This window comes from Populus euphratica, unplaced genomic scaffold, assembly GCF_000495115.2.
Source record: "Populus euphratica unplaced genomic scaffold, PopEup_1.0 scaffold12.1, whole genome shotgun sequence".
NCBI lineage: Eukaryota > Viridiplantae > Streptophyta > Magnoliopsida > Malpighiales > Salicaceae > Populus > Populus euphratica.
The window spans coordinates 2,688,458-2,716,164 of record NW_011499858.1 but is presented as its reverse complement, the minus strand read 5'-3'; the positions used below and the strand labels follow the sequence as shown (position 1 = coordinate 2,716,164).

At 28.8% G+C, this 27,707-nt stretch overlaps 1 protein-coding gene across 1 annotated transcript; it reads left to right on the top strand.

Moving 5' to 3' along the window:
* Nucleotides 1–19,039: 19,039 nt before the first annotated feature.
* LOC105124086 (aconitase 1) lies at nucleotides 19,040–25,912 on the top strand. The gene is made up of 20 exons (XM_011023954.1): nucleotides 19,040–19,203; nucleotides 19,323–19,424; nucleotides 19,738–19,898; nucleotides 20,010–20,102; nucleotides 20,273–20,458; nucleotides 20,619–20,780; nucleotides 21,012–21,156; nucleotides 21,260–21,402; nucleotides 21,479–21,535; nucleotides 21,665–21,744; nucleotides 21,839–21,914; nucleotides 22,398–22,583; nucleotides 23,197–23,264; nucleotides 23,349–23,467; nucleotides 23,557–23,678; nucleotides 23,847–23,945; nucleotides 24,040–24,519; nucleotides 24,945–25,043; nucleotides 25,132–25,374; nucleotides 25,487–25,912. Exons 1-20 carry the CDS (start codon nucleotides 19,200–19,202, stop codon nucleotides 25,559–25,561), a joined length of 2,700 nt encoding a protein of 899 aa, XP_011022256.1. The 5' UTR covers nucleotides 19,040–19,199; the 3' UTR covers nucleotides 25,562–25,912.
* Nucleotides 25,913–27,707: the final 1,795 nt, after the last annotated feature.

Below are 27,707 nucleotides of genomic sequence, written 5' to 3'. Positions count from 1 at the left end.
AAAAAAAAATATTGTGAAAAGACTTAAGTTTTAGTATTTCTCATTTTAAAGGTAATTTAACCATTTTACTATGCTTTTAATTTTTTTTATTTGATAAAAAATAAACTTACATTCCTATTAAGGATTATACATCTTGAGGTAATATGAGTTAAAAGTATGATAAGGTTCATAGAAGGAACATGTTTTGGAGGTAGTGTCAAGATATTTGCTTTGATTACATTTATAACTTTGAATAGGTGATTTTATTTTGATTCAAAAGAGTTGTAAATCCTTAGGATATACTAAATACCTATGGGTTAATCCCTCATGGTTTTTTCTCGAGTTTTTATTTTTACTAGGAGAATAATTTTGCTTGGAAAGTCATTTATGCTAGTTGTCTTTGTAAAAACAAGGAAGCCCATATCATAACAAACTAGCCTCTTCCAGTCATATATGATTTTCTATAACTTGCTTCACCATGAGCAAGCTTTTGTCTAGTATGACATAATGTTTTCTCCAAAGAGCATGTTCTCTTACACTTCTTATCAGGATCTTTAAGGCTATTGGCTCAAGCAATTCTTTCACCTTTAATGTCTCTTGATTGAACATTTTCAAATATGCTCATGTAAACTTGCTCTCTTATTGGATAACACCAAATAACTCTATAAAGCTTTTCTTGGTGAGTCACTAGCTTGGCACAAAGGTCACTAATCCCTTCAATGGAGCTTAACTCTGAATTATTGACTTATACACGTGCATGCCTGAAAAGGTTGTGGGGAGGATTTTGGACATTGAGTCACTATCTTGGATTACAAACTCTAAGATACCACACATATTCTATATATGTTCGTCAGGCCATCATAGTTTTCCAAACATATTTTTAATAGAAATGTAGTCTATAGGGAGCCAAGTGTTCAATATATTTTTGGATAGGGAAGAACCCCTCCACTGATAGATGTTATAGTCATTCTCCTAGATATAATCATGTATAAACCATCTTTTAGTCCTTTGTTTGATATGCTTTTGGAAGAGCAAAGAGTTTGGTATGGAACAATGGTTACAATAACTTATGTCTATCTCACTGTAGCTAGATAGAGTATGTTTGGAGTATTGGCCCTGTACATGAGTATCGCAATGGTATGAGAGAACCTTTGAGGGATTCTTATGAAAGTAATTCTACCTAATCTTTTTTAGGCAGTGTAATCATTTATAAACAATTAGTGCGATTGGTGGTCGTTGTGCCAAGACAATGTGTGTTGCTGAGAGTGTCAGGACTTGCTAGGTTGTTAAAGGTTTGGATGGGAACACGGTCTAAGTAAAGAGTTGCACCTAGATGATGAATTGTTAAAGCTTTGGTTAGGAAGAAGTGTTTGATAATGGGTAGATTTCTCTAGCATCCTGGCCCAGGTGTGTTTTATTTGTGTGCTATGGAATAACCTAGAAATATCAAAAATAAATTTTAAAAACTGATGGTTTTTTTATCAAGTCTCCATAAACAACACCAATCATGAGGTTTTTAAAAAATTCAAGTAGCTTAGAAGCAAGATTTATATATTGAATAATTGGTTAATCTTTTTGTTCTAGAAATTTGATTTATTTTTTCTAGTTAAGGTGGCTGGTAGCTTATATCCAGTGTCTAGAAGGCCAAGGCGACTGGTACTTATAAAAGATCTTTTTTTTAAAACGACTGGTACTTATAAAAGATCTTTTTTTTTTAAAAAAAATTAGGACTCTCAAATGCTAGAGTAAGCATATTTTATAAGAGAGAAAATACAATGATATTTTATTAAGATAAACTTGAAAAATATGTATGTTAAAAATATTAAAAATAAAGAGAATATAAATCTTAAGCTTGAAGAATTCAGAGGAGGGGATAGAGTCTGATTTTTCCCTTATAGTATTAATAAAAAATAAATATTACTTCCGTATGCATTAATAAAAAAAATATAATATTAAAAGATTTTTTATATATCTATGATATAGGGAGAATATGATCCATCATATAGATAAGCTCATAGGAATTGAGCTCTTTTTTTAAGCCAAGTTTACAAGTAAAGAGTTTTTTTTTTAAAGTTGAGCTCATTAGGGTTAGGTTTTTTCTTTAAGCTTATGGCAGTGAACTCTTTTTCTAGACGAAACCTAAAAGGTTAATTTTTTTTTTAAAAAAATGAGCCTATAATATTTGATTTTTTCTTTAAATTGAGCTCATGAATGATTGAGTATTCAAAGGTTTTTTTAATTTGTTAAATTTGAGTTAATCAACAAGTAACTAAATATAAAAAATAAAAAATAAATTTTATCAATCATCATGTTATAATTATATAAAAAGAAGAAACAACTGGTGTAGAATAAAAAAATTATTCTAGCTTACTAAAAGTATTACTTATTTTTTTTTTCTGAATCAATATTTCAACAATAAAATGCATTTCTTTTGATGTCCAAAGTTGTTAACGACAAAGACATTTTTAAAAACCCATTTAATGCTGCCTAATTAACCATCAATGCTCGCAATGAAGTCCACTATATTCTTTTCTTCATTGCAAAGCAAACAAAAAATAGAATTTCTCAAGCGTTCGCATTTAATTTATATGAAAACAAATCTCCTTTCTTTAATTTAATTTTTGAGAATTAAACATCTCCTCAAGTGGGATCTACGATCTATCTTTGTCTTATGATGTGGCAAATACGTGGCAAGCCAAACTTGGATTTGCCCGTGGAAAATAAATCTAATGATAAGGATCATGTACCTAACACATATGTGGCCTAGAATTAAATAAAGAAACAAGTTAAATCAATGACGAATTAACATTGAAATAAGAGAGGATTAATTATGAAGGGGTGGTAGTTAGGCCAAGTAGTTTCTGATTATGAAAAAAATTCAGGTTTATTTTTTTTATATTTTAAAAATATTTTTTAAAAAAATTAATATATATTTTTACTTTAAATTAATATTTTATATTTTTTATTTATATCATTTTAATATATTTGTATTAAAAATAATTTTAAAAAATATAAAAATATTATTTTAATATATTTTTAAATAAAAAATATTTTTAAAAAATAATATCTACTATACTTTTAAAGAAAACCCGATGTACTTGTGACTGGTGCTTGCAACTATAAATCGGTACTTTTTCTTCGTGACAGTTGTGACGCATGAAGCTTCCTGCGATGACCATGCCATGCTCTCCATTGGCAGCCACGACTTTGTTAAATGCCTTGTCACCCTAAAATTCGAGGTCAGTGTTATTCGCAATCACAGGACTCTCCAAAACAGGATCCTTAATTTGACTTTTAAACGATATTCATGTAAGATTTAAAAATATAAATAAATTAATCTGTCTATTTTCTAACCTTATGGAATAATTATTTTTTACCTGAATTTAAGTAAATATTATTTACATCAATTGAATTATTTTACATAATTTAAATCGCTTCTAAAGCTATAATTATATATTTTAAAAAATTCTCTTACTATTATATTATTGTGAGCCCTTTTTTATCTGAAACAATTCTTTTCAATTATACATGACATGAATCTAAATTAAAAATAAATGAATGAATATAAATTACTTTTCAAAAAATATTACTGCTTTCTTAACACTATCCATCGTTATCTGAAAGTGAGGAAAAAAAACTAAGATAATAAAAAAAGAAAGAAATAAAGACAAATAAATTTAGTATCATTTTATTGGTTCCATTATATTACTAAATAATAGGAAATAAAGATTTATATCCCTATAAAATAGGTTTATCCTACTAGGAGTAGGATTAATATCAAATTTATTATTTATTTATTTATTTATTTATTTATTTATTTATTTATTTATTTATTTATTTATTTATTTATTTATTTATTTATTTATTTATTTATTGTACACATGTAATAATATAATTTTTTTTATAAAGTTCTAGATAAAATCTCTTCTCAAATCAAATATTTATTATGTGTGATTATCTACAAGGAGGGTATGATAAAGACATACAAGGATAAGATTGAGCTATTAACTTGTAGATAAAAAAAATAATAATAGATTTTTAAAAGGCTGCAACTCTTATAGCGCAATCTTTAAAAATAAACTTATTTATTTATTTATTAACCAAAAAAATAAGTTTGGAGGCCAGGCTATATTGAAAAAAAAAAAAACCCTCCAACCGTAAATCGGCCCTTTATCTTAATGACAGTTGTGACCTTCCAAGTTCTCTGAACTTGCAGCCACGACATTCTCTACGTTGGCAGCCCCGACCTTGTACACCGCCCTGTCACCATAACTATGAGGCCACTGTTATTCGCAATCACAGGACTACCTTAAACACATGCATGCACTTTCAAGTTCCACCGGTCTGTGCTTTTTCCAGAAGAAATTTATGGACGGTGCATGAAGCGATAGGAGGATTGACTACAAAACTTACGTGTATTACTCATTTTAAATTTATTTTTAAAATTTAAATATTTTTAAAATAAAGATGTTTGATTTATAAAATTCTTATTTGACTTTTAAAACAATCTTTATATAAATTTTAAATATATAACTAAATTAATTTGTTTATTTTTTAACCATATGAAATAATCTTTAACTGAATTTAAGTAAATATTAGGTACATGAATTGAATTATTTTTCAGGATTTATATATATATATATACATATATATCACTTTTAAAAACTATAATTATAAACGAATTTCACTTTATATTATATTATTATGATCCTTTTATATTTGAAACAATCTTTTCAACTATGCCTGACATGAATCTAAATTAAAAATGAATTAATTAATATATATTTTATAAATTATTTTTCAATCAATTTTGCTTCCTCTTTTTTTTAACACTATCGGTGTTTGCTTGAAAGAGTAAGATAAAGTAACAAAGACGATAAAGAAATAACCTATAAAAATAAATGAAGAACTCAATCTAATAACTTAATAAATCTTGATATAATTAAAATATTTTTAGATTTTAATACTTAAATTTCTATTTAAAACTCCTAAAACAAGAATTTATAAAACACTGGATCATATAAACTATCATTCAAATTTAATATTATAACATTAAAATCTTTTCTTCTACAATAATTACTATTATATTATAACATTTGTAAATTAAATTTGTCTAGATGAACTTTTTGTTCAAATAAAATTTGTATATAACACAAATAAATAGGTACATGACGTGAATTATAACATGATTATATTAGAATTATATATAGTTTCTGCAAATCCTTTTATTTTATAAAATTATTTTTTAATAGTTCATTATATTATCTTCTATACATAAATTATAAATATTTAGACATAAATAAATTTTTTTTACTATCTTTTGTTTTAGAAGAGTTTGCCAAAAAAATAAAAGAATCAAAGATAATGTAAAACAATAACTAAAAGTCCCTTATAAAATAACTTAGGTAAAATTTAATAATTTATTAGATTTTGATCTAATTATAATATTTTTAGATTTTTAATTATATTTGGGGTGAATATATAAAAATTAAAAAAAATATAGTCTTGAATAGAAATTAGAGAAAACCCCAAATTTCTTAATTAAGGTTCTTGGAAAACTTTTAGGGAAAACGACATGTAATTGTTAAATTGTTAAACGAACATGATATAGGTGTAGGATATAGTGAAATAGAAAAGATGATTGAAGAGAAACCTTAGGTAAAAATCAGTATAGGGTTGATTAAAAGGAAGTAAAGAGGAATGTTGTGTTTTGTTTAAAATATATGATTAACGGATACTAGTAAATGCATGTGAAAGCTAGGATGTTAGTAGGATATATGATGTTATCTTGCCTTATTTATACATTGAAAACTTTAAAAGATACATAATTGTTTGAATGTTTATTAAATATACAAGCAACAATATTTCTTAGGTTATGGGTGAATATATATGCTTGTTAGGTGAAGTCGAATTGAGAGAGAAAATGATAAAAATCCATTGACGACCATTGAATAATAGGGTTTGTTATTGAAGGGAGACTTGAGGAGGTTTGGAAAGTTGATTTTTATTGTATTATTTAATGTAGTATTGATTATATAAATTCTTGAGAATTGTTTGTATTATGTTTGAGTTATGATTTTTATGTTGGGAATGGATGATTGTTTTGTAATACCCTCTAGGTGTTTTATAAAATGAGTATGACGTTTAGAAATGAGGAAATATATGTGAGTGGTTGTACTTAAGATGTTATGCTTTATTTTTTATTTCTTTTCTTAATATAATGGGTATTGTATTATTTTTTGGAGATTATGTATTTATGGATATTTTAACTTTGATTTTTAATTTCCAATGACATTCTATTTTTATATCATTACCTCTCTGTTATATGTTTTTTGTTGATGATAAAGGCTAAGGCTAAGAGAGATATCAAGATGTTGTAAATGTATTAAGAGGGAGAGATATGGTAAAACATAGTTTAATAATATATGCATACATTAAAAGGGAGAAACCTAAATTTTTAAATGCATATATAAAGTGTTAAATGTTTATATTGCCTAGATTATGCTAAAATGTTAATGTTTCATATATATTGCATTGCAAAAGTTAAGGGGGGCTTATTTTAATATCTAAGCTATATATTCATTGTCATCATAAAAAAGAGAGAAATTATTGATCTTTAGAGTCACATATTCATGTTTTTATATATTTTGATAATAACAATAAAATAAACTAATAATATGTTTGGTTTAAAATAAACTTTAAATAGGTTTTACATGAAAAATATATCAACAAACATGACGGATTACATGAAAAACTCAGTCTAAAAGTAACATAAAGGAGTAAAGTGATTACTTAGAATAAGTGTTCATTTTAATGCTGAAATATAAATTTTTATATCTTACTTGATAGCACAATTAAAATGAACTCACACAATTTACATTACATGCATTAAAGAATTGATAATAATTAGATAAAATTTATTGTAATGATTCTAATAATTCATCTAGGTTAAACTATTAAATCTAGAATTCTCCATGAACTAGTTCATTGTTTGGGATTATCAAATGAATCAGTTGACCGTGTATTTATTAATGATGACTACCTGAGAATTTTATAAGAATCAGTTAACCATTTTAGCTATCAGTGAGATTGCAACGGCTATAAACAACTATTTTTTCTTAAAAATATTTATATAGCATATCTAATTATAAAATCAAAAAGCGAGTCCAAACATATATGATATACAAGCTATTTTAAGAGTAAAAATACTACAAAATCATCAATCCTTGACCATACTCTAATTATACTATTAAAAACTTCATGTTCTAGCACAAAGAGTATTCATTCTCATTCTCACTGCACTTAAACACTTTCATATCCTATAAGTGCTATCTAGTGAAGTATAGAGATATTAGGACTTTAATTGTAATGTAATATTCATCTTTTTGAGAGAGTTAATTGTGAAAACAAAACACTATTATAAACATTTGAGAGTTATGTAAAAACTCTTGATATTAGTGAGGTATTTCCACTAAGGGTAAAATCTTGAAGAGGGCATATTTTCAAGTGAAAAAATTCTTAAAGAAATGATTTCTTCAAGTGGCATAAAAAGTTTGGTGTGAATTCATCAAGTGACAATTATACTCTTAAACTTGGACTAAACTCAAGTACGATTTGGTACTTGAAGTGTGAATGTAGGCTTGTCAACCAATATTAAAAACAAGTTTACAAATTCTTTTTCTTAACTCTTTACTTTAAATACTTTAATTGTATTATTGATTATTATATTTGCTTGAAGTAATTTGTTTTAATTGTAAAATTTAGAGATACACCTAATTCACCCCCTACTCAAGTGTTTAGTTATCTTAATTTTTGAAAAATAATTGTCACTTTCCAAAGAATGATCAGTTGGGCAGAATATCCTATAATAAGCATGAAAGAGGAAATAGTTTCTATATAAAAAAACCCCAAATTATATTGCAAATAAGTTATCATACAGATGATCTATATTGGTAACTCGGGTAAACCAACAACCAAAAAAGGCCAGAACATAAGCAATGGGCTTTTATTGTCACAAGAGGGGAATCAAATTTTAAAAAAGAGGGACTATGTTTCCAAACAAGTAAGCATGCAATCTTACTTTCTAACCCATAACTTTATAAAAGAGCTTTGCAATATATAAATACAAATCCTCCTAAAGCCTCATGTTTGAATAAGAAAAAGCATAACAAAGTTGCCTTTAAATTTATATTGTATAAAAAGTCTTAGTCTCATAACGTTGGAATCCATACTAATAAATTTGACCTTATATTGGGATCCATTTCAAAAAAATTAGGTTGGTCACATTTTAATTTGATCATTTTAAAAAAATAAGTTTGGTTACCAATTATTTTAATCATTTGAAAAATAGAGTGGTTGCTTCTCAATTTAACAATCTTAAAGAAAAAAGAGTGGTCATCTCTTGATATGACCAATTTTAAAAACTCATTAGTTAATGAATTTTAAAATTTAATGAAGTAAGTCACCTCTTAATTTGACCAATTTCAAAATCTCATAAGATAGGTCGCCTCTAGATATAACAATTTTGAAATTTTTCAATGGAGATGCCTCTTAACTATGTTATTTTTCAAAGTTTTTCTTTTGTAAACACATTTTTTTTTACAAGCTCACTATAAGAAGCCTATGAAAAACATTTTTCATAGGACTTTATACTATAAACATTGTAGAGATAGGGTAATTGTCATAACTTGATTTTTTATCCTATTTTTAAAATATTTTTTAAAAATCCAGAAAAAAAGGATCAAAATATATGTTTTTTTATGCATTCCAGTCATCCACGTGCCCATTTCATGATTTTCAACTATCTTTCCAAAGTTGATATCTTTTTTTTAATCAAAATTATAAAAAAGAAAATTAAAAAAATAAATTAAATTAAAAATAAAGAAAATCAATGAGTGAAATGCAGAATAAGACACCAAAATAATTTTGGGCTGCTTACTCTCCAAGAAATTAAAGGAGATGATTAAATTTTTTTTTCCTATAAATAGATGAGTGAATTATAGAGAAAGAGGAAACCCTAGCCACCATAAGGAGTGATAAATAGAGAAAAAGAAAGGGAGGAAAAAAACTTAACCACTCACATCACAAACTAACTCATAAAATACTTTAGCCAGCATAAAACAAAACAAAAAATAAAGATAGGGTGAAAGAGAGAAGAGAAAGTGTGCTGAAAAAAAAAAAGAAAAAAAAATAGTGATTTTCTTCTTCCATCTTTCTCCTATAAAAAACCTTAGCCTCATCTCTTTCTCTTCAAAATTGAAACTTTTTTTTTTTTAATTTATCTCTTATCTGATCTTTATCTTCTATGAGACCACCATTATTTTTCTCCTCTTGAGGAATGCTACACAACTATAGAAGTCATACAACCTAATGACCCTTATATGACTAGATTTTCTAGGAAAAAACAGTGAAGAGAGAAAACTTATGCAAGTTGAAGCTTTTAGGCCACCGATCTACTTTCTTGAACAATAATGACTAACACCATTGCTACTAGTAGGAAGATCAGGAGGTGATGTAGCCTGCAAAGTGTTCCACACGCCTCTTCTCTCCACCATTAAGTTTAAAAGCCGTTCACAAGATATGCTGTTTAGAAAAGACAACATTAACAAAAAGAAAAAGGTCAAACTTTAAACAATTAGATCTCTTTTATTAGATAACATTGACTTACATTACTATCACCAGGAGGGGAAAGAGAAGTGAGGCTTCTTGCAGACCTATCCACGTGTCTCTTCTCTTTGTTGTTAATTCAAATGACATGCACAATCCTAGTTATTGTTATCAACTTTTCTATTACTATTTAGCAGTCTTTGACCCTAGATTCTAACCTTTTTACATAATCTTGATGAATCTTGAGGTTCATTTCAAACCTAAATAGTTTATTTTATAATTTTTTGATGATTTATAAAATTATTGATTTTGTTTATATGTGCCCGAATGATTTTACATATGTGATGTATATGCGAATGATGGATTTTAACATGAGATGTGTTTTATGCATGTTTGATTCGCTTGTATGATGCATTTTTGGAAATAACAAATATGCAAAAATGCTTTAATCTCTTTTTTAAGTTTTTGCATTTTGGGAGCCTTTCACACATTAAGTTGCTTTGCGTCTCGTTAGTGTTCATTCATCTTTTTATGCTTTATTTGTCATTCTTGTCATTTTAATACATTTACATGCATAGGCATTTTAGGTTTACTTAATTCTATTTCTAAAAACATAAGAAAGAAAAATTTTATCACATTACATGTATGCATCTTGTGGTGTATGTTGCAACTTTAGTTATAAGGTACACTGCGTGTGAGGTTTAACATATAATAAAATGTCTTCTTAACAAAGGTAAATGTTTCAAATCTTTTATAAAAATATTTTGATTTTCAAAAATAAATTTTTTTTGTAAAAAATGAAAGTGATAGCATGATCTTAACCTCATCTAGAATAGAGCTTAAATCAACCAACCTCTTTGCACCTATAGGTCAAACCTTCTATTTTTTGTCAACATGTGAACCTTAAGTACCCATGCGCGAGTACAAAATAGACCATTAGTCTATATACATATTAAATACATTAGGGATGGAAGGATAAATTGGCAATGTAACTTATCCATTATAAGATGTTTAGGGTTAATAGTATCTTTTTATTAGTATAATCAGTCTCTTACCTAAAATTTTAAAAGACCAGTTAGGTTTCAGTAACTATAACATTATATGCTAACTCCTTCACTTCGCATTCTCTTTTCACACCTTTCCTTCTTTCTCTTAAATTAAAAACTTAAAAAAAAAATGGTCATCACAACGTCTAGTGCAATAATTATTTTGAAATTGACTTAATTTTTCTTTGAATTATTTTGTTTATTACTATAAATCTTGAATTATTTTTGTATTTGTTAAAGATTATAAGGTCTAACATCTTTTTTTTTTAAAACCAATTATTTTAATTTAATTATTTATATTAGGTTTTGAGATCGATGACGTCTAAAATTAAATCAGCTTTTCATAAGTTATTGCATTGATTTGTTTGTATGGACAAGTGCAAATAATTCGGTTACCACTTATGTCTTTTGGATCACTTTCATTTTCACATTTAGCTTGATTATTTTGAATTACCAATACTTCATCACTTTATTTTTCTTTAATGTCAATACTGGTGTCAAAATTTAGTAGATTGGGAAATTAGTTTTTTATTTTATCATCTATATCTAATTCTTGAATTTGTTTTTTTATTCTACGTTGACTATTATAATGTCCTACTTGACCATATCTCTAATAAGTTGGTTGTTATGAATTTGTGTTTTTAATTTTTAAGGTTTGTTTGACCATGTTTTTCTCACATGTTGGTTTTCTATATTTTTGTTTTCTAATTTCTTTTATTTTCTTGAAAGGGCTACTATGGTTTCATATCTTTATTGGGAACAAAATGATCCTATTTTTGTTTTTACTATCTTGAAGCTCATTTTTCATTTTGTCTTTAAGTTTAAGATTTATACAATAGGCAATCCTTCATATTGATATATGTCATAAAGTCTCTCATATGATATCGTCTTATAAGGTATTAATCTATTATGAGAATTCTGAATCTTATTTTTTAGCAAATTATTTAAGAAACCTAAATAAAAATCTTTCTTTCCAAAATGGATTTTGACATTCTTTTTTTACGAAAAGTTTTAACAAAAATGTATCTTTATAAAATTTAAAATCTTAAAGTTTAGGACATGTTAGGTTTAATAGTATTTCTGATTATTTTTCTTGAAATCATCGAGGATCTAGAATGAAGTGTTTAATGGTTGTAAAGCTTAGTGTTGAAGAAGAAATTTCATTCTCTACTTTGACAATATTCAAAGTGACATTTTTATTATTTGCTTATAGATAATAGTCCCACCATCCTTTCACTTATCTTGTAAATTCTAATATTAAGGTTTGATTTGTTTTTTATCAATTGATTCCTAAATTTATAGGCAGTTGCAGCCATTGTTATTTTCAATGGCATTTTCTATAATAGATTGAGAACATTATACTTAGTTAAACCATCTATTTTCCATTTGTTAACGTTTTCTCTATTATCGTGAGTCCGAGAGGTAAATCTTTTATTTGAATATCTCTAAATGTTTATCTATTATTATAATATTTAATTTTGGGTTTCTGGTATTGGTATAATTTAGGTTTCTAATTTCATTAATAAATAAATCTTCCTAAAATCCTGCAGTAAGATCCTCTAATTTATTTTGATTATTTTCTTTTTGATTTATGATAGAAATTTGTTTTGATTGCGCTCTTGATTCTAATATTTTGAGCTTTATGTTATGATATCAATAGGTTTATCTAATAAAGATAATTTGATTGTTTGGTATTTATGCTAATACAAAAGGTGGTTTTGAAATATTAAAAGTTAAAAAGATTGAAGATATTTTATTTGAAGCCCCTCACTCTTATAGGAACGGAAACAAATTGAGACATGTGTCTCAATTTATTGTAATTATTGAACTATTATATGTAATTTTTTATTAGTATAGTTAATTTAAGATTGAATTGATTTTAAATTTTCAGTGAGATTGGTTTGTTAATATAAAAAATGATTGATTTAAAGGGTGCAATGATGATTTCATTTTGATATTCTAAGTAGGGATATACATAATTGTCTTGATTATTTGTTATTATATGCCAAAACATTTTTGTAGTGGCTTGAATATTTATATGTTTTGATTGTTTCCCATAAGTTTTGAACCATATAACGGGGTAAGAGTTTGAATTTTGTTAAGGTTTTCATAATATTTGCTTGATTTGATTTTTTTGTTTTTAATTATATGTTTTGAAAAATTGATTTTTTAATTTAGTATTTGTGCCAAATAGAAATTGTCACACTCAAATATTGCGGCAACCCGTTAAAAATATAAATCTGGATTTGAAAAACAAATAGACATCTGACATCTTGTTTTTTGATAGGAAATGTCCAGTTCAAGGAGTCGCTACTTAACATTATGGTCACTATAAACTTTAACTGGTCAATAGATATTCTATAATACGGGACTGGTTACGTTAAAGGGAAGATACTATCATCCTCTAAGCGTCCTACCTAAGAGAAGTTGTATTGCTGAAAGTTTGTTCGTGTTTTATTTTTATTGGTCATCCTATAATATTCTCGACTTTAGCGTTATTAAATATTCACTTATGAATATTTTTAACTTTAACATTGATAAATATTGTGTAATCCTAAAAATACTGTATTCCTGATTCTAGCGCTAGTTAATAAATCCACAAAAATTAATTTTTTTTAAAAAAAACTATTTTTTATTCATTTTTTATTTTTCCCTTTCTGGCCTAAGCCAATCTTTGAAATACCTAGCAGACTGAAATACGATTTCTACCTTGTTTAATTGATCTTTTATGATTTGTATCGGTTGATTTGTGGAAGACAACGACTTTGAAATACTAACCTAAGTTAGTTTCCAATCATCATGATAAATTACTTGATCCCAGTATAAAAGCTTGTATATTTAAATATTTGAATTTTGAGTATTGGCCTTCATGAGTAGGGTTTGATTCCTGGAAGATTTTTTTTTAAAAGCTTTACGAGCTCTATTTATGGCCACGACTTGAGTCATAGAGCATGTTTGGAGGAGTTTTGACATTTAAAATTTAAAGTTTTTGTAATATTTGGATCAATTAATAATACTATAAAATTTGGATAAAAATCGAAATATACATAGTGATTTGCCAAGTTTGATTGAAAAATTCCCAAGAACGAGCTTGAAAAGTTGACAAACCTAGCATCATCTCATAAATACACAAGTATTGGCAGCGATTTTAGCATCATCTCATAAATACACAAGTATTGACAGCGATTTAATACATACATACATATACATACATATATACATATATATATATATATATATATATTATTGAAATCTTGAATAATATCATTTTCAAAGGAGATGCATATTCATACTGCTCCTTGTAGGTCAAGATCTAGAAGGTGATAAATAATCAACAATAATAAAATGTAGTATGGAGTACACCTAACAGGGGATCACCAAATACGTAACCTTGGCTAACAACAACCGACCAAAAGGCACATAATAGCTGACCAACGTTGTGAAATATACTTTGACTTTTACTATTGTTGATTAATCTCTAGCTAGGCTCTAATACTAGTAGAGATGGAGAATTATTTGGGAGTATATATATGGAAGAGAAGGAGAGAAAGTTCGACAACGTAACCTTTTATTGATTTAAATATAATTATTATATTTAGTAATATCTATAATTGAAAAACTTCAAAAAATATAAATTTATAAAACACCGGATCTTTTATACTAATACTCATATTTAATATTATTAAATTAAAATGCTTTTTCTATAATAATAATGTTATATTACAATATTTGTGAATTACTTTTATTTAGAGGAGCTTTTAATTCAAATAAAATTTTATATATAACACAAATACATAGATACATGACTGAATCGTAACATAATTATATTGCAATTATAGTTTTTGCAAACCCTTAGTTTATAAAGTTACTTTTTAATGGCTCATTATATTATCTTCTATAAATATTAAAGATATAGATATAGATATAAAAAAAATTATACTATCTTAAATGGTAGAGTTTTCTAAGAAAATATAAAAGAATCAATGGATTCGAGTAAAACCTATTTCGTATTTTATTATTTTTCTTCATCTTATTATTATTATTATTATTTTAAAAAGAGTTATCGATTTCATTGTGTAGTCTTTGAAAATTTTTGGAAATTTATTATATATTCCTTATGTAAATTATTTGAACTTTTATTAAATCTCTTGCTAAGTATCCATGTGTTAACCTGTGTACATTTGGGCTTTTGTTGGCTATTGCATGTGATTTTAGTGGAGTTGGTGGATGGATACCTAAAGAAGAGTCACATTGTTTTGTCTTAAAAGTTAAAACTGCGAGGAAGAAAAATAAAAATATTAAAGATTAAAGATGTAACTGTATTTAACTAGTAATTCAGGATTTTTTGATTAATTAATCTAAAAATATTGATGTACATTTATTTTTTAGTGTTTGAATATAAAAAACAAATTGTAAAAAAATAATTTCTTAATCAATTTAACCGTTTTTTTTAAGACAAATGCAAAGAAAAAGAATTCTTTAAAGTGTAGCTGGTAAAATAATAGATTTAGCATGTTTGGTAATTGTCTATAAAGTATTTTTAAATAATAATATTTTTTTAAAAATAAAAAAAATTACTTGAACATCCTACAATTTACTTCATTTTACACCATGTATCTCTATTATTTTAAAAATTATGGTTTAATTACATCCTGAACTTTATAATTTTATAACACTTTACATAACAAAAAAAATAAAAATAAAAATTAAATTATTTACAGGTTTTTCATTATATTTAATTTAATAATTAAAGAGCTCATGTTGCTTTAAAACAATGAAATTACCATTAAAAAAAAAACTATCTCTCTCTTCGCCAAACATGAAGATAAAACCCACAGATTGTTCTCTTCACTCTAGACTCCACTGCAAGTGCAAATAAAAAGACAATCTGTGGGTCTCGTCCATCACTTGGTGAATCTGTGTTATTTTCAAAGGAGATGAAAATGAAAATGGGTCTCATTCATCACTTGGTGGATCTATGCTAAGGGTAGATATTTTCAAAATTTTATGGTTCTTTTTTTAGCCCTTTTCCTGCACTTTTTTGTTCATAGCCTGCCCTTGGAAAATTGGTTCATCCTCTTCCAATTACTTGCCCTATCTACCTCTTCGAAACCATACTTTCCTCGATGGACTGTGAATTAAACTGAAAAATGCAAATAACATTTGACAATACAAGAAGACTGCATAACACAACAAAAATTTCGTTGAGGTGACATAGAGAACAAAAGTGTAGAGTCCAAAGTGTAGAGAACAAAAGAGATTGTTAAGGGTTTCTTCGACTGAATTCAAGCCGGTGGCTAGGGTTTCATACGTAATTGGCAAAGAGAATGATAGTGTTCTTTTAGTGGTAATTTGTTATTTTAAAAGCAAGAATGGCTATTTACTAATTATGTTGAACATAATGGCAAACTAAAGTACTCTTAACATTTTTTGTTGACTTTTTTTTTTTTTGTGATATGCGAAGCGTTATGAAACTATAAAGTTGAGGATGTAAACTATATTTTTCAAAACAATAGAGGCAAAGTGTGAAATAAAGTAAATTATAAGATGTTTAAGTTATTTCTTTTATAATAGTACATTAAAATTATAAAAGTACATCTAAAATAAAGTATTAATTTAATGTATTTTTAAGAGATAAACAATATAAAAAGTTAGTTAAGTTGTCTTATCAAATATATAAGAAGACAATTCGGTAATGTGATAGTTTTTATTCTTTATGCAATTATATTAAAAAAAATTAGTTGGTTAGTTAAAAAAACATCAGTGTTTTTTACGTTAAACCTCACACATATTTTTTTTTAAACTATTTAAAAAAATATCATCTAATTTTTTTAGAAAACTTACTTAAAGTAACATACAATGCTCAAACCTTTCTTTTTGATGCATGTAAATGGTTTTTTTTAAAACCTAAATGAAAAAATAATTTAGTCTTGATTATGAAAAAATAATCCTATAGATATAAGTATGGGGGAGTATTGTAATTTTTCTTATGAAACACTATAAATTGTTATAGATTCTCCTCTTATTATTTTTATTTCTACTTGAACACATAGCTTTTTTTTTCTTTTTTTTTTGTTATGATTTTTTTAAAATTATTTTTTTTATTTTTTTATTTTATCTTTCTATGAGGATAGTGTGATTTGGGAGTTTATTAAAGTCACTCAAGTTACCTCAGTTGTCCCAATTTATGGGTTTGGCGAGGGTTTTTTTTTCTTTGTTAATTGAACTTGATTTTTTATAGTATATTTTTTTCTCATATAGTTAAAAAAATAGTTTTAGAAAAAAATTATGTTATTAAATTTTATAAAGTAATGAAAAATAAAGGATGTGAATAAACCATTATTCTCCTAATACCTATTACACTATGGATTACAATAGTAATTCACAATGTTTTGCTTCTTTTTTTTTTGTCATGATTTATTTTTTAAATTTTATTTTTGTCGATTTCATCTTTTAAAATTAAGATTATTGATAATTTAGCTTTGTAATTTGCTTTTTTTTATTTATCTTTATATGAGGTTAGTGTGGTTTAACCGTTTGTCACGGTAACCTAGATTGCCTTCGTTTACGAGTTTGATGAGTTGTCTTTATTTGTTTTTAATTGAACTTGAATTTTTTTTATAGTCTATTTTTTCTCATATAATTAAAAAATAATTAGAGAAAAATCATGTTATTAAATTTTATAAAATAACAAAAATTAAGGGGTGTGAGGAAATCACTGTTCACTCATTCACATTACGCTCTGATGTTAATAGTAATCTACAATGTTTTGCTTTTTTTCTTTTTTCTTTTGATTTTTTTTGAAATTTTTTATGATTTTTTTAAATTTGTTTTTGTCGATTTCATCTTTTAATAATAAGATGGTTGAGAATTTGGTTTCATAATTTATTTATTTTTATTTTACCTTTCTATAAAATTAGCATAGTTTATGGGTTTGTCAGGATAACCTGATTTGCCTTGATTTACGAGTTTGATTAACGTTTTTTTAATTAAATTTGATTTTTTTCATCATCTATTTTTTCTCGTATAGTTAAAAAAATAGTTTCAGAGAAAGGTTATATTATTAAATTTATAAAGTTTATGGATTTATTCACAAGTTTGACTAATTGACTTGGTTCGCAGGTCTAATAAGTTATATTATTAAATTTATAAAGTTTATGGACTTATTCACAGGTTTGACTAATTGACTTGATTCGCAAGTCTAATAAATTTAACTTTATTTTTAATTATTATTTTTTATTTCATCCTTAAACACTAAGTTAATTGAGAATACAATTTCATAAACTAGTTTTATTTCACCTTTTATGAGGTTATCATAATAAAAAAATATCTCGGTATTGGGTTGATATTTGATTTCACAATCGTCTATTTTTGTTATCGTATAGTTAAATAAAAAATATTTTTGAAAAAAAAACAAATTATAATCTCAATGAAGTTCATTATCCAGTTCACAGGTTTGACATACTAGCTTGACTTAGCCAATTCACAAATTTGATGAATTTACCTACCGATATGATATGTTTTTTTGGTCTTTTAATTGTTTTTAATTGTTTTTTTGATTTCATCCTTTAATTTTGAATTGGTTGAGAAATATACTTTATTATGTATTTTTATTTGCTTTCTTTAGGAATAATTGTCTTAAATAAGTGTTTATTTTTAAATTAATACTTAATTTTATGAGTATTTATTTTTATCATATAATTAAATTAAAAAATTTATTAAACCTAATATAATCCATGATTCGGGTTGCGAGGGGACCAAGATCAATCTAATATATCATTGTTCTAATATTTTAAAAAAATTATCATCTTAAGATTTTTTTAAAAGCTAAATCATGTTTTTATCTATCATTAATGTTGCATTTGAACCAATAAAATCAATCAATTTAAGTCGAGTTAGCTCCCAAATGATTTAACTGAAAACTTGAGTTAGTTAAAGAATTAGATAAATTAATTCACTTGGAAATATTTAAGAACATAGTTAAAAAACTCTTCATGCTCTTAGTTTTTTTCCTACATTTAAAAAAATAATTAATTGCACTTGCTGTGGAGTGAAGACCAATATATTAGTAGACACTAAAAAGATTAATTTTGATGTTATCGTGTTTTATTTGATAAAAAAATTTAAAAATAATTATTTTAAATCTTAATATTTTATAAAAAAAATAGATTGAAGTCGAGAAATAAGTTTTTTTTAATTTAATTTTATATTCTTGGATTATTTTTATTTTTTAGTTTTTTTAAATATTATAAGAATGTGATTTGTTTTTTATTTTTTAATATTAATAATTTAAAAATATTTTTAAAAATTTAATTTATTTTTAAATAAAATATACTTTTACAATATATCAAACACAAAAACAACAAAAACAAAATGAAAAAATAATTAAGAAGGCCACTGAGTCCAAAATATACTGACAAAACTCCACAACGTGCCCATCAATCTTTCTTCCTCCTCCCAATAGACCTACCTACTCTCGCTTTGTCTCTCTTTAATTCTCTACAGATCTGATTTTTAGTGCGCTAAATCTTCATTTCCTTGTAGATTGAGAAATCTCAGATTATCAAAATGGGTAAAAATCCAAACTTGAAACTAAAATCTGATCCTAAATTTTGTAACTAAAATGATTGTTTTGAAACAAGTGAATCTGATTTTGATTTCTTTGATGTGGGTTTTTGCTTTTCTTGACAGTGAATGAAAATCCTTTCAAGTCTATATTGAAGACACTTGAGAAACCTGGTGGCGAATTTGGCAAATACTATAGCTTGCCTGCTCTCAATGACCCCAGAATTGGTTAGTATTTTTGTACTTTTAGTTTGTTGAGTTTGTGTTTGGTTACTGAGAAAGGATAAACATAGATGAAGTTCGACATTATGTGATTTATGTTTGCTTTGACTCTGTCAAAGAATGAGGATCTTTTTATTAGGATAAAAGGTTCAGACATTTTTTTTAATTTTTTGGCTGAAGTTTGAATCTTTTCACTGAAAAGTTGGTTTTTTTTTTTTTTCAGACATTTTTTTTAATTTTTTGGCTGAAAAGTTGGTTTTTTTTTTGACGTTGGATTTTGGATATTGAGTTTAGTTGGTTTTTTTGTGTGTTATTGCAGATAGATTGCCGTATTCAATTAAGATTCTCCTGGAATCGGCAATTAGAAACTGCGATGAGTTTCAGGTTAAGAGTAATGATGTTGAGAAGATTATTGATTGGGAGAATACTGCTCCTAAATTAGTTGAAATTCCATTCAAGCCTGCTAGAGTCCTTCTTCAGGTAAATGACATTGGTCATTCGATCGGTGTATTTTTTGAGAGAGAAAATACATGCCATTGTTATTGATCGTTGCTATAATTATTATTGATGTTGTTATGATTCTGTTCTCAGGATTTTACTGGCGTTCCTGCTGTTGTTGACCTTGCCTGCATGCGAGATGCGATGAATAATCTGGGAGGTGATTCTAATAAGATCAACCCATTGGTGAGCTGTTTTCTCATTGCATCATTAGGATAACTGCCATTTCAATTTATGTAATTTGTTGCTTCTATGTCGTTTGATATTTTAATCTGCTATGACATGTGCTTGGATGAAGACATTTTGATTGCCATGTTATTGTTTAAGGAATTAACCAGTGGAATTTGTGTGTGCAGGTTCCAGTTGATCTTGTTATTGATCACTCAGTTCAGGTTGATGTGGCAAGATCAGAAAATGCAGTGCAGGCTAATATGGAGCTTGAGTTCCAAAGAAACAAAGAAAGATTTGCGTTCCTTAAATGGGGCTCAAATGCTTTCCAAAACATGCTTGTTGTTCCTCCTGGGTCTGGTATAGTTCACCAGGTGAGGCAGCGGTAACACAGTTGACATTTCATGTTTCTTGAAAAAAAATAAAAAATGCTTGGATGCAATCAAGGGGAACAAACTCTGTCAGTTTAAAAAATGCAATGCATAGGTATGTATTCATATGCTGATTTTTGAAGTTTAACAATTTGATTACCAGGTCAACTTGGAATACCTTGGGAGGGTGGTGTTCAACACAAATGGTTTGCTTTATCCTGATAGTGTTGTTGGTACAGATTCACACACTACTATGATAGATGGATTAGGTGTTGCTGGTTGGGGAGTTGGTGGGATAGAAGCTGAAGCTGCAATGCTTGGCCAGGTAAAAGATTTGTTATTATATTGACATTCGATGTCTACAATCTGGAACGAGTCTCTAATTGACATAAATGTATTTGCAATCCGCTAGCTGATTCCTTGATTCCTTTTCTACCTGCATTCAATTAACTAATGAGAAATTTTCTATTTGCTAGTGCTTTCTATAGCCTTTGTCTCACTCCTGTAATTTTTCTCATCAACAATTCATCCAATGTATCTTTCACTTTGCATGCAGCCCATGAGTATGGTCCTGCCAGGCGTGGTTGGGTTTAAGTTATCAGGAAAACTTAGAGATGGTGTAACAGCCACTGATTTGGTTTTGACAGTAACTCAAATGCTGAGAAAGCATGGGGTTGTTGGCAAGTTTGTGGAGTTCTATGGTACACCCTTTGATACTCCTTGTGCATCAATTTGCGTTTTGATCACTATGTAATCTATTTCTTTATCTCACATTAGATTTTTGGCTTTTGCTAATGTATGTAGGTGAGGGCATGAGTGAATTGTCACTAGCAGATCGTGCTACTATTGCCAACATGTCTCCTGAGTATGGAGCTACGATGGGTTTCTTTCCTGTGGATCATGTCACACTGCAATATCTGAAACTGACAGGCAGAAGTGATGAAACTGTAAGCCATAAAATGATACTGTACTGCATTTAATGAGGCCATTGTATATTCTGACTTGGAAACCTAAATAATGCAGATTTCTATGATAGAATCCTATTTAAGAGCTAACAGGATGTTTGTGGACTACAGTGAGGTAAACAATATATATTACTTTATTGCTTTCTTAGTGTATGGTTATTCAATGTATTTATTATGTTACTGTGAAAAAAATTCTCTTTATCTAAATATAATTGTCATTGTGAATTATTTGGTCGGACCTCAGCCCCAGATTGAGAGAATGTACTCTTCTTATCTAGCATTGAATCTTGAGGATGTTGAACCTTGTATATCAGGACCTAAAAGGTAATGCTAATAAACATTTTTAAATTTCTTTCTTCTTTGTCTGATTGTTATATTCCAATATTTCTTGGTCAATGTCATAATCAGATTATTGCAGGCCACATGATCGAGTCCCTTTGAGAGAAATGAAAGCTGATTGGCATGCATGCTTGGACAACAGGGTTGGATTTAAGGTGAGAATTTTATCAACTTACAAGACCGCATAAAAGGCATCATTTTAGACTATTTGGGGAGGTGGGGTTGCAAATGAGTTAGGCGGAAACAGAAGTCATCTAAGTAATAAGGGCAGAAAAGTAATCGAGGAAGTTCCACAATTTGGTTCTATTCAAAGAGATTGTTTGAAGTTCCACAATTTGGTTCTATTCAAAGAATAATAGTTGATTGGTAGTTTGTTTTTATAACATAAGAAGGCAGAAAAGGAGGGGTTCTTTTGCATTTTTATTCAATTGCATCAGCTTACAAATGTCTCAAAAATACATTGAAGAAAAATTTGGAAAGATTTTCCAAAATAAACAAGCCAACCCAGTGCATTGCTACTATCCAAAGCATATTTTGCTTTGGTAATAAAATAGTTTGATATCTGTCGTAACTTAATTTTCCTGCTGTGAACAAAACACCCCCCTGTCTGTCTCTTACCTTTTCTCTTGGCATTACAGGGATTTGCTATACCAAAAGAATCTCAAAGCAAGGTTGCCGAGTTTAGTTTTCGTGGGACTCCAGCCCAACTCAGACATGGTGATGTTGTTATAGCTGCTATTACTAGTTGCACAAATACCTCAAACCCTAGTGTCATGCTTGGAGCTGCTTTAGTTGCAAAGAAAGCTTGTGAACTAGGATTGGAGGTTGGGTGTTTCTTCTTTTAAACTTTTTTCCTTCAGCTTATGCTATCGTGATTATAACAATATTTAACAGAATAAAGGATACAACTGCAAGATAAAAGGGAACAGTACAATGTTGACCAGCCTAAAACAGATGAAGGGAATTATAAATTGCCTGCTGCGTAGCTAATTCTGGAGGAATTATATATGTCGTGTTTGATCAGTACTACATTGTGATTTGGCTAATAATATTGGTGTAACTTCCCATGTTTCTTTTTTATGTTTTCAAGAGTCTGCGTTGTGAATCTAATAAATTCTGAGCATCTGTTCACATCATTTCAAAAGCTTCAGAGTGTGAGACTCCAATTTTTTAATTCTGGATTGAACCATTGTTAGTTTTAAAAAAAAATTTGGATTCTGTTAGTGACCTTTCCTTCATCCATTAAAACTAGAGAGGCTTAATTTTATCCATTATCTTTATTACATATTATATATTGTTGTCACGTGAAACTTGAATTAGAAAATCGCCTGGCTGATTTTCCAAGTATATGGTCTTGTTAGGAGATTATATCACATTGATTATTGAGTTTGCTAAGAGATTGTGATTGGATTTGTAAGTTTTTCATTCTTTTATCAGGTGAAACCATGGATTAAGACAAGTCTTGCTCCGGGTTCTGGGGTTGTAACCAAATATTTGGAAAAGAGGTATCATTTAGAGTCCTGATCTCATGCTTGTAAACTTTTTGCGGCTATAGCAATGCATTTCTGATTTCTGCACTACATCTGCAGTGGCTTGCAGAAGTATCTTAATCAGCTAGGGTTTCATATTGTTGGTTATGGATGCACAACCTGCATCGGAAATTCTGGAGATATAGATGAAGCAGTGGCATCAGCTATCACTGAAAATGGTAGTCATTTTTACGTGCAATTCTTGTCCTGATATTTCTCTATGAATCATTTGAACTGATGATATTGTTGATTTTGTACTCATTTGCAGATCTAGTGGCTGCTGCTGTGTTGTCCGGGAATAGAAATTTCGAGGGTCGTGTCCATCCTTTGACAAGGGCTAACTATCTTGCTTCACCGCCACTTGTAGTAGCTTATGCACTTGCTGGAACGGTACTCAACTTATGTTCTATGTATTTTTTTTCCTTAAAAAAAAATGGACTTGTTACTTCACTTTGAATGGTAGCTCTTGCTGTTGCTGTGTGGTCACCACTTTCCTTTTCCAGTTGTTGATTTACATGTGCTGGACATTATGTATCTCATGAGGGGACAATGCTGCAGGTGGGTATTGATTTTGAAACAGAGCCAATTGGTGTGGGAAAAGATGGAAAGAAGATATTTTTCAGGGATATTTGGCCGTCCAATGATGAAGTTGCTCAAGTAAGCTACTCTCCCTACTATAGTTTGATTTTGAATTGTCTGATTAGGCTACGGATCAGATCTCTCATTGTTTCTTATTCTTGATGGTCTGCAGGTTGTTCATTCAAGTGTTCTGCCTGATATGTTTAAGGCTACATATCAGGCAATCACCAAGGGAAATCCCATGTGGAATCAATTATCTGTTCCTTCAGGCACTCTGTATGCTTGGGATTCCAAATCAACTTACATACATGAGCCACCATATTTCAAAAGCATGACTATGTCTCCGCCAGGACCACATGGTGTGAAGGATGCTTACTGCTTACTCAACTTCGGGGACAGTATTACAACTGATCACATTTCACTAGCTGGCAGCATCCACAAGGACAGTCCTGCTGCTAGGTACCTCATGGAACATGGGGTTGATAGAAGAGACTTCAATTCCTATGGCAGTCGCCGTGGTAATGATGAAGTGATGGCAAGAGGCACATTTGCTAACATTCGCCTTGTCAACAAACTTTTAGGAGGAGAAGTTGGGCCTAAAACAATTCATATTTCCACTGGAGAGAAACTATCGGTGTTTGATGCTGCAATGGTAATTTCTTCCAAGTTACTTCATATACTATCAAATCCAGTTATGCTTTATGTTTTGACTGAGAAAAGTTGGGAGCAAAAATATCCTGGGTTTTGCTTTATCTCAGGGTTATTAATGGTCAGGGGCATAAGACTAAAATGTTTTAATTAGCAAAACAAATAAGTAACTGCATTAGATAGCCATAGTTCAAATCAGTGCCGTTCTGGGTTATGTCTTCTCCCTACTGGGGAAACATACAGTGCATCCATAAATTTTAATCATTTGGATTAATTCAATTGCTAATTTCATATATCTTAGATGTATTGTTTAGGTTAGTGTTCATAAAGACTGAACAAAATCATAAAGAATTCATAAACAAGCATCACATTTCTTGAGTTGGGGCCATAATATTCTTTCAATTCTGGTTTTGTTACTTTGGTTAACAGAGGTGCAAGAGTGAGGGACGTGATACAGTTATTTTGGCTGGTGCCGAGTATGGGAGTGGAAGTTCTCGTGATTGGGCTGCCAAGGGTCCAATGCTACTGGTACAGTCTCTGCGAGCATCTGAAACCCATCTAATTTTATTGGACTTTTAAGCTTTTATCGTAATCCTTTAAATTGTTCCTGGACCAGGGTGTGAAAGCAGTGATAGCCAAGAGCTTTGAGCGAATTCACCGCAGTAATTTGGTGGGAATGGGTATCATTCCACTTTGTTTTAAGCCTGGGGAGGATGCTGAGACCCTTGGCTTGACTGGGCATGAGTGCTACAGCATTGATCTGCCTAGTAATGTGAGTGAGATTAGACCAGGTCAAGATGTTACTGTGGTGACAGACAATGGCAAGTCATTTACATGTACCTTACGCTTTGATACAGAGGTAATGATGGAAACTCAACCTTGCTTTTCACCTCAAAATATAATATCATTTATTTCATAAATGCTTCGATTCCTTCATATGCTTGTGCCTAAGTTTAGTTACTTTGGTGTAGGTGGAACTGGCATATTTTGATCATGGAGGCATTCTACAATATGCCATCAGAAACCTGATTCACACCAATCACTGAAACAGCTGAGTATGATTAACAACATGGTGGGTTCGCAGCTCCATATCTGTTTCCAAACAAACCAGTAATTAAAGATTGCGGCAGCATATGATGTAATCTCAGTTTTGGGGCGGAGCCGGGTTATATCATTAATAAGTCGAACTGATTCAATAATATCAGTGTCTAAGTTGATTCAATAATATCAGCGTCTTGAGACGTGGTTTACATTAATTTGATGTCACTCAGGTTTGTTTATGTTGATATTCCATGTTCAATTTTGATTTAGTTGCTGGTTTGAAATGTGTATTTCTGATAATCTGGGAGTTGAAAGTTTTATATCATGAAAGATGGGTTTCCCTCGCTTATGTCCAATCCTCCTTTCCGAGATATCGTCGTCTTGCTCCTGTCATTGTCAATCTCAAAAGATGGGTTTCTTCTGCTTTCAGTTCCAAGTATGCGTGTGTAGTGTTGGGTTTCATAGAATTCGTTATGGCCCTTTTGTTGCACTCAAGGATGCATTTATTTTACCTTTGGAAGCACGATGTTGCTTTCATATTTCAGTTGCCTTGACCCTAAAAGAGAAACCAACCTAAGCTCAAACCCTGCTCTGCTCTGCCCTGCCCTCAGTTTAAATAAAGTTGAATGGCCTTTGTTCCGTTCACCACAATTTCGGCAAGCCTATAATTGATTAACTCCTGTGCTCCGAAGAATCCAAAGGCACAGTAGTTGGATCATCGAAACTTTACACAGCTAGTCAACCCATGAGCAAATACAGCCATGTTTTCTCTATGTAAGCCACAAAAGGATGCCTATTGATTTATTGGTTGCAAGTGACACGAGTGTTCTCTAATGTTTCGACTGATAGTTTATTTGAATCTGAATTGACAATGTAAATGAAAGAAATTCTCGAGTTAATTTTAAACTTGAATTTGCATATCTTCATTGCATGGGAAAATATGCTTGTCATATATTATTTTCATGTTTAGAAAGTAATTTTTTTCAAATAGTTTAATCCTGCATGCATTGGAGTTTTCTACATAAAATTATGAATTTATTAGTTTTTAAGTTTTTGAAGTGTATTTCTAATCAGTCAAAAACATGTATTCGTTAATATTTATCTAGTTTTTTTATCAAAGTCATTTTTTTTACTCTTAATTGAATCATTTTTTTTTTCTAGACTTGAAAGGTTGTTCCAAGTATATAATGATAATTGAAACGAAGTATTAAGATGTTTTGACAATATTTGAATTGAAGTTTTTGACTTGGTCTTTTGACAACTTATCAAGTTTTGTATCTTTTTTATGAGTGATAAACTTTATACTTTAATTTTATATTATTAAAGTGGTGAGTGATTTGTATCTTTAGATTGATAAGTTACTTACGCCTGTATCTTTTTGGTTTTGTACTTTAAAGTGGTGAGTAAAAACTATTATTTGTGAAAGTAACATGTTACTTTATGATATTTATATCATCCCAGTATCAAGTTGGTATTAGAACTTAGAAAATACAATCATGATTTTTCATAGACATTGTAGGTTAAATTCAGAGGGACATTCTTGCTCTTTAAATGAATGAAATGAGAAGACAAATCCAGCAACTCAAGTAGCGTCTTGAATGATATAAGAGTCGAGATGATGATAATGATGATGAGAATAATTCTAAGATTAGTTCCTCTAGCAATAATAAGGAGGATGTTAATCCTTTTCATTATATACCACACCATAATGCTAATGATCATTCCTTTTCTCGTCATCAAAGAAAAAATAATAAAAGGCTTTCTCAAAATTCTTATGTGAGAGTTGAAATTCTTAAATTTAAAGGGAAAATTCCTTATAATTTCTTTTATTAGCTTCAAATTGTAGAGATGGTTTTTGATTTCAAAGAGTTTCTTGATGATAGAAAAGTGAAGACGAAAGAGTTTCTTGATGATAGAAAAGTGAAGTTGGTAAGTCTTAAACTAAAAACAATTGTGTCCTTATAACAGGAGAATCTTTAAAAGCAAATAGCTTGTAAGGCAAAAGTAAGATCAAGTCTTGAAAGAAGATGAAAATGGAGCTTAAAAGGAGATTCTTGCATGAACTATTGGTAATAGACTTTTCTCAAGTTTCATAATCTAAGGCAATCTGAACTGATTGGAGAAGAATATACTATGGAATTTGAATTGCTC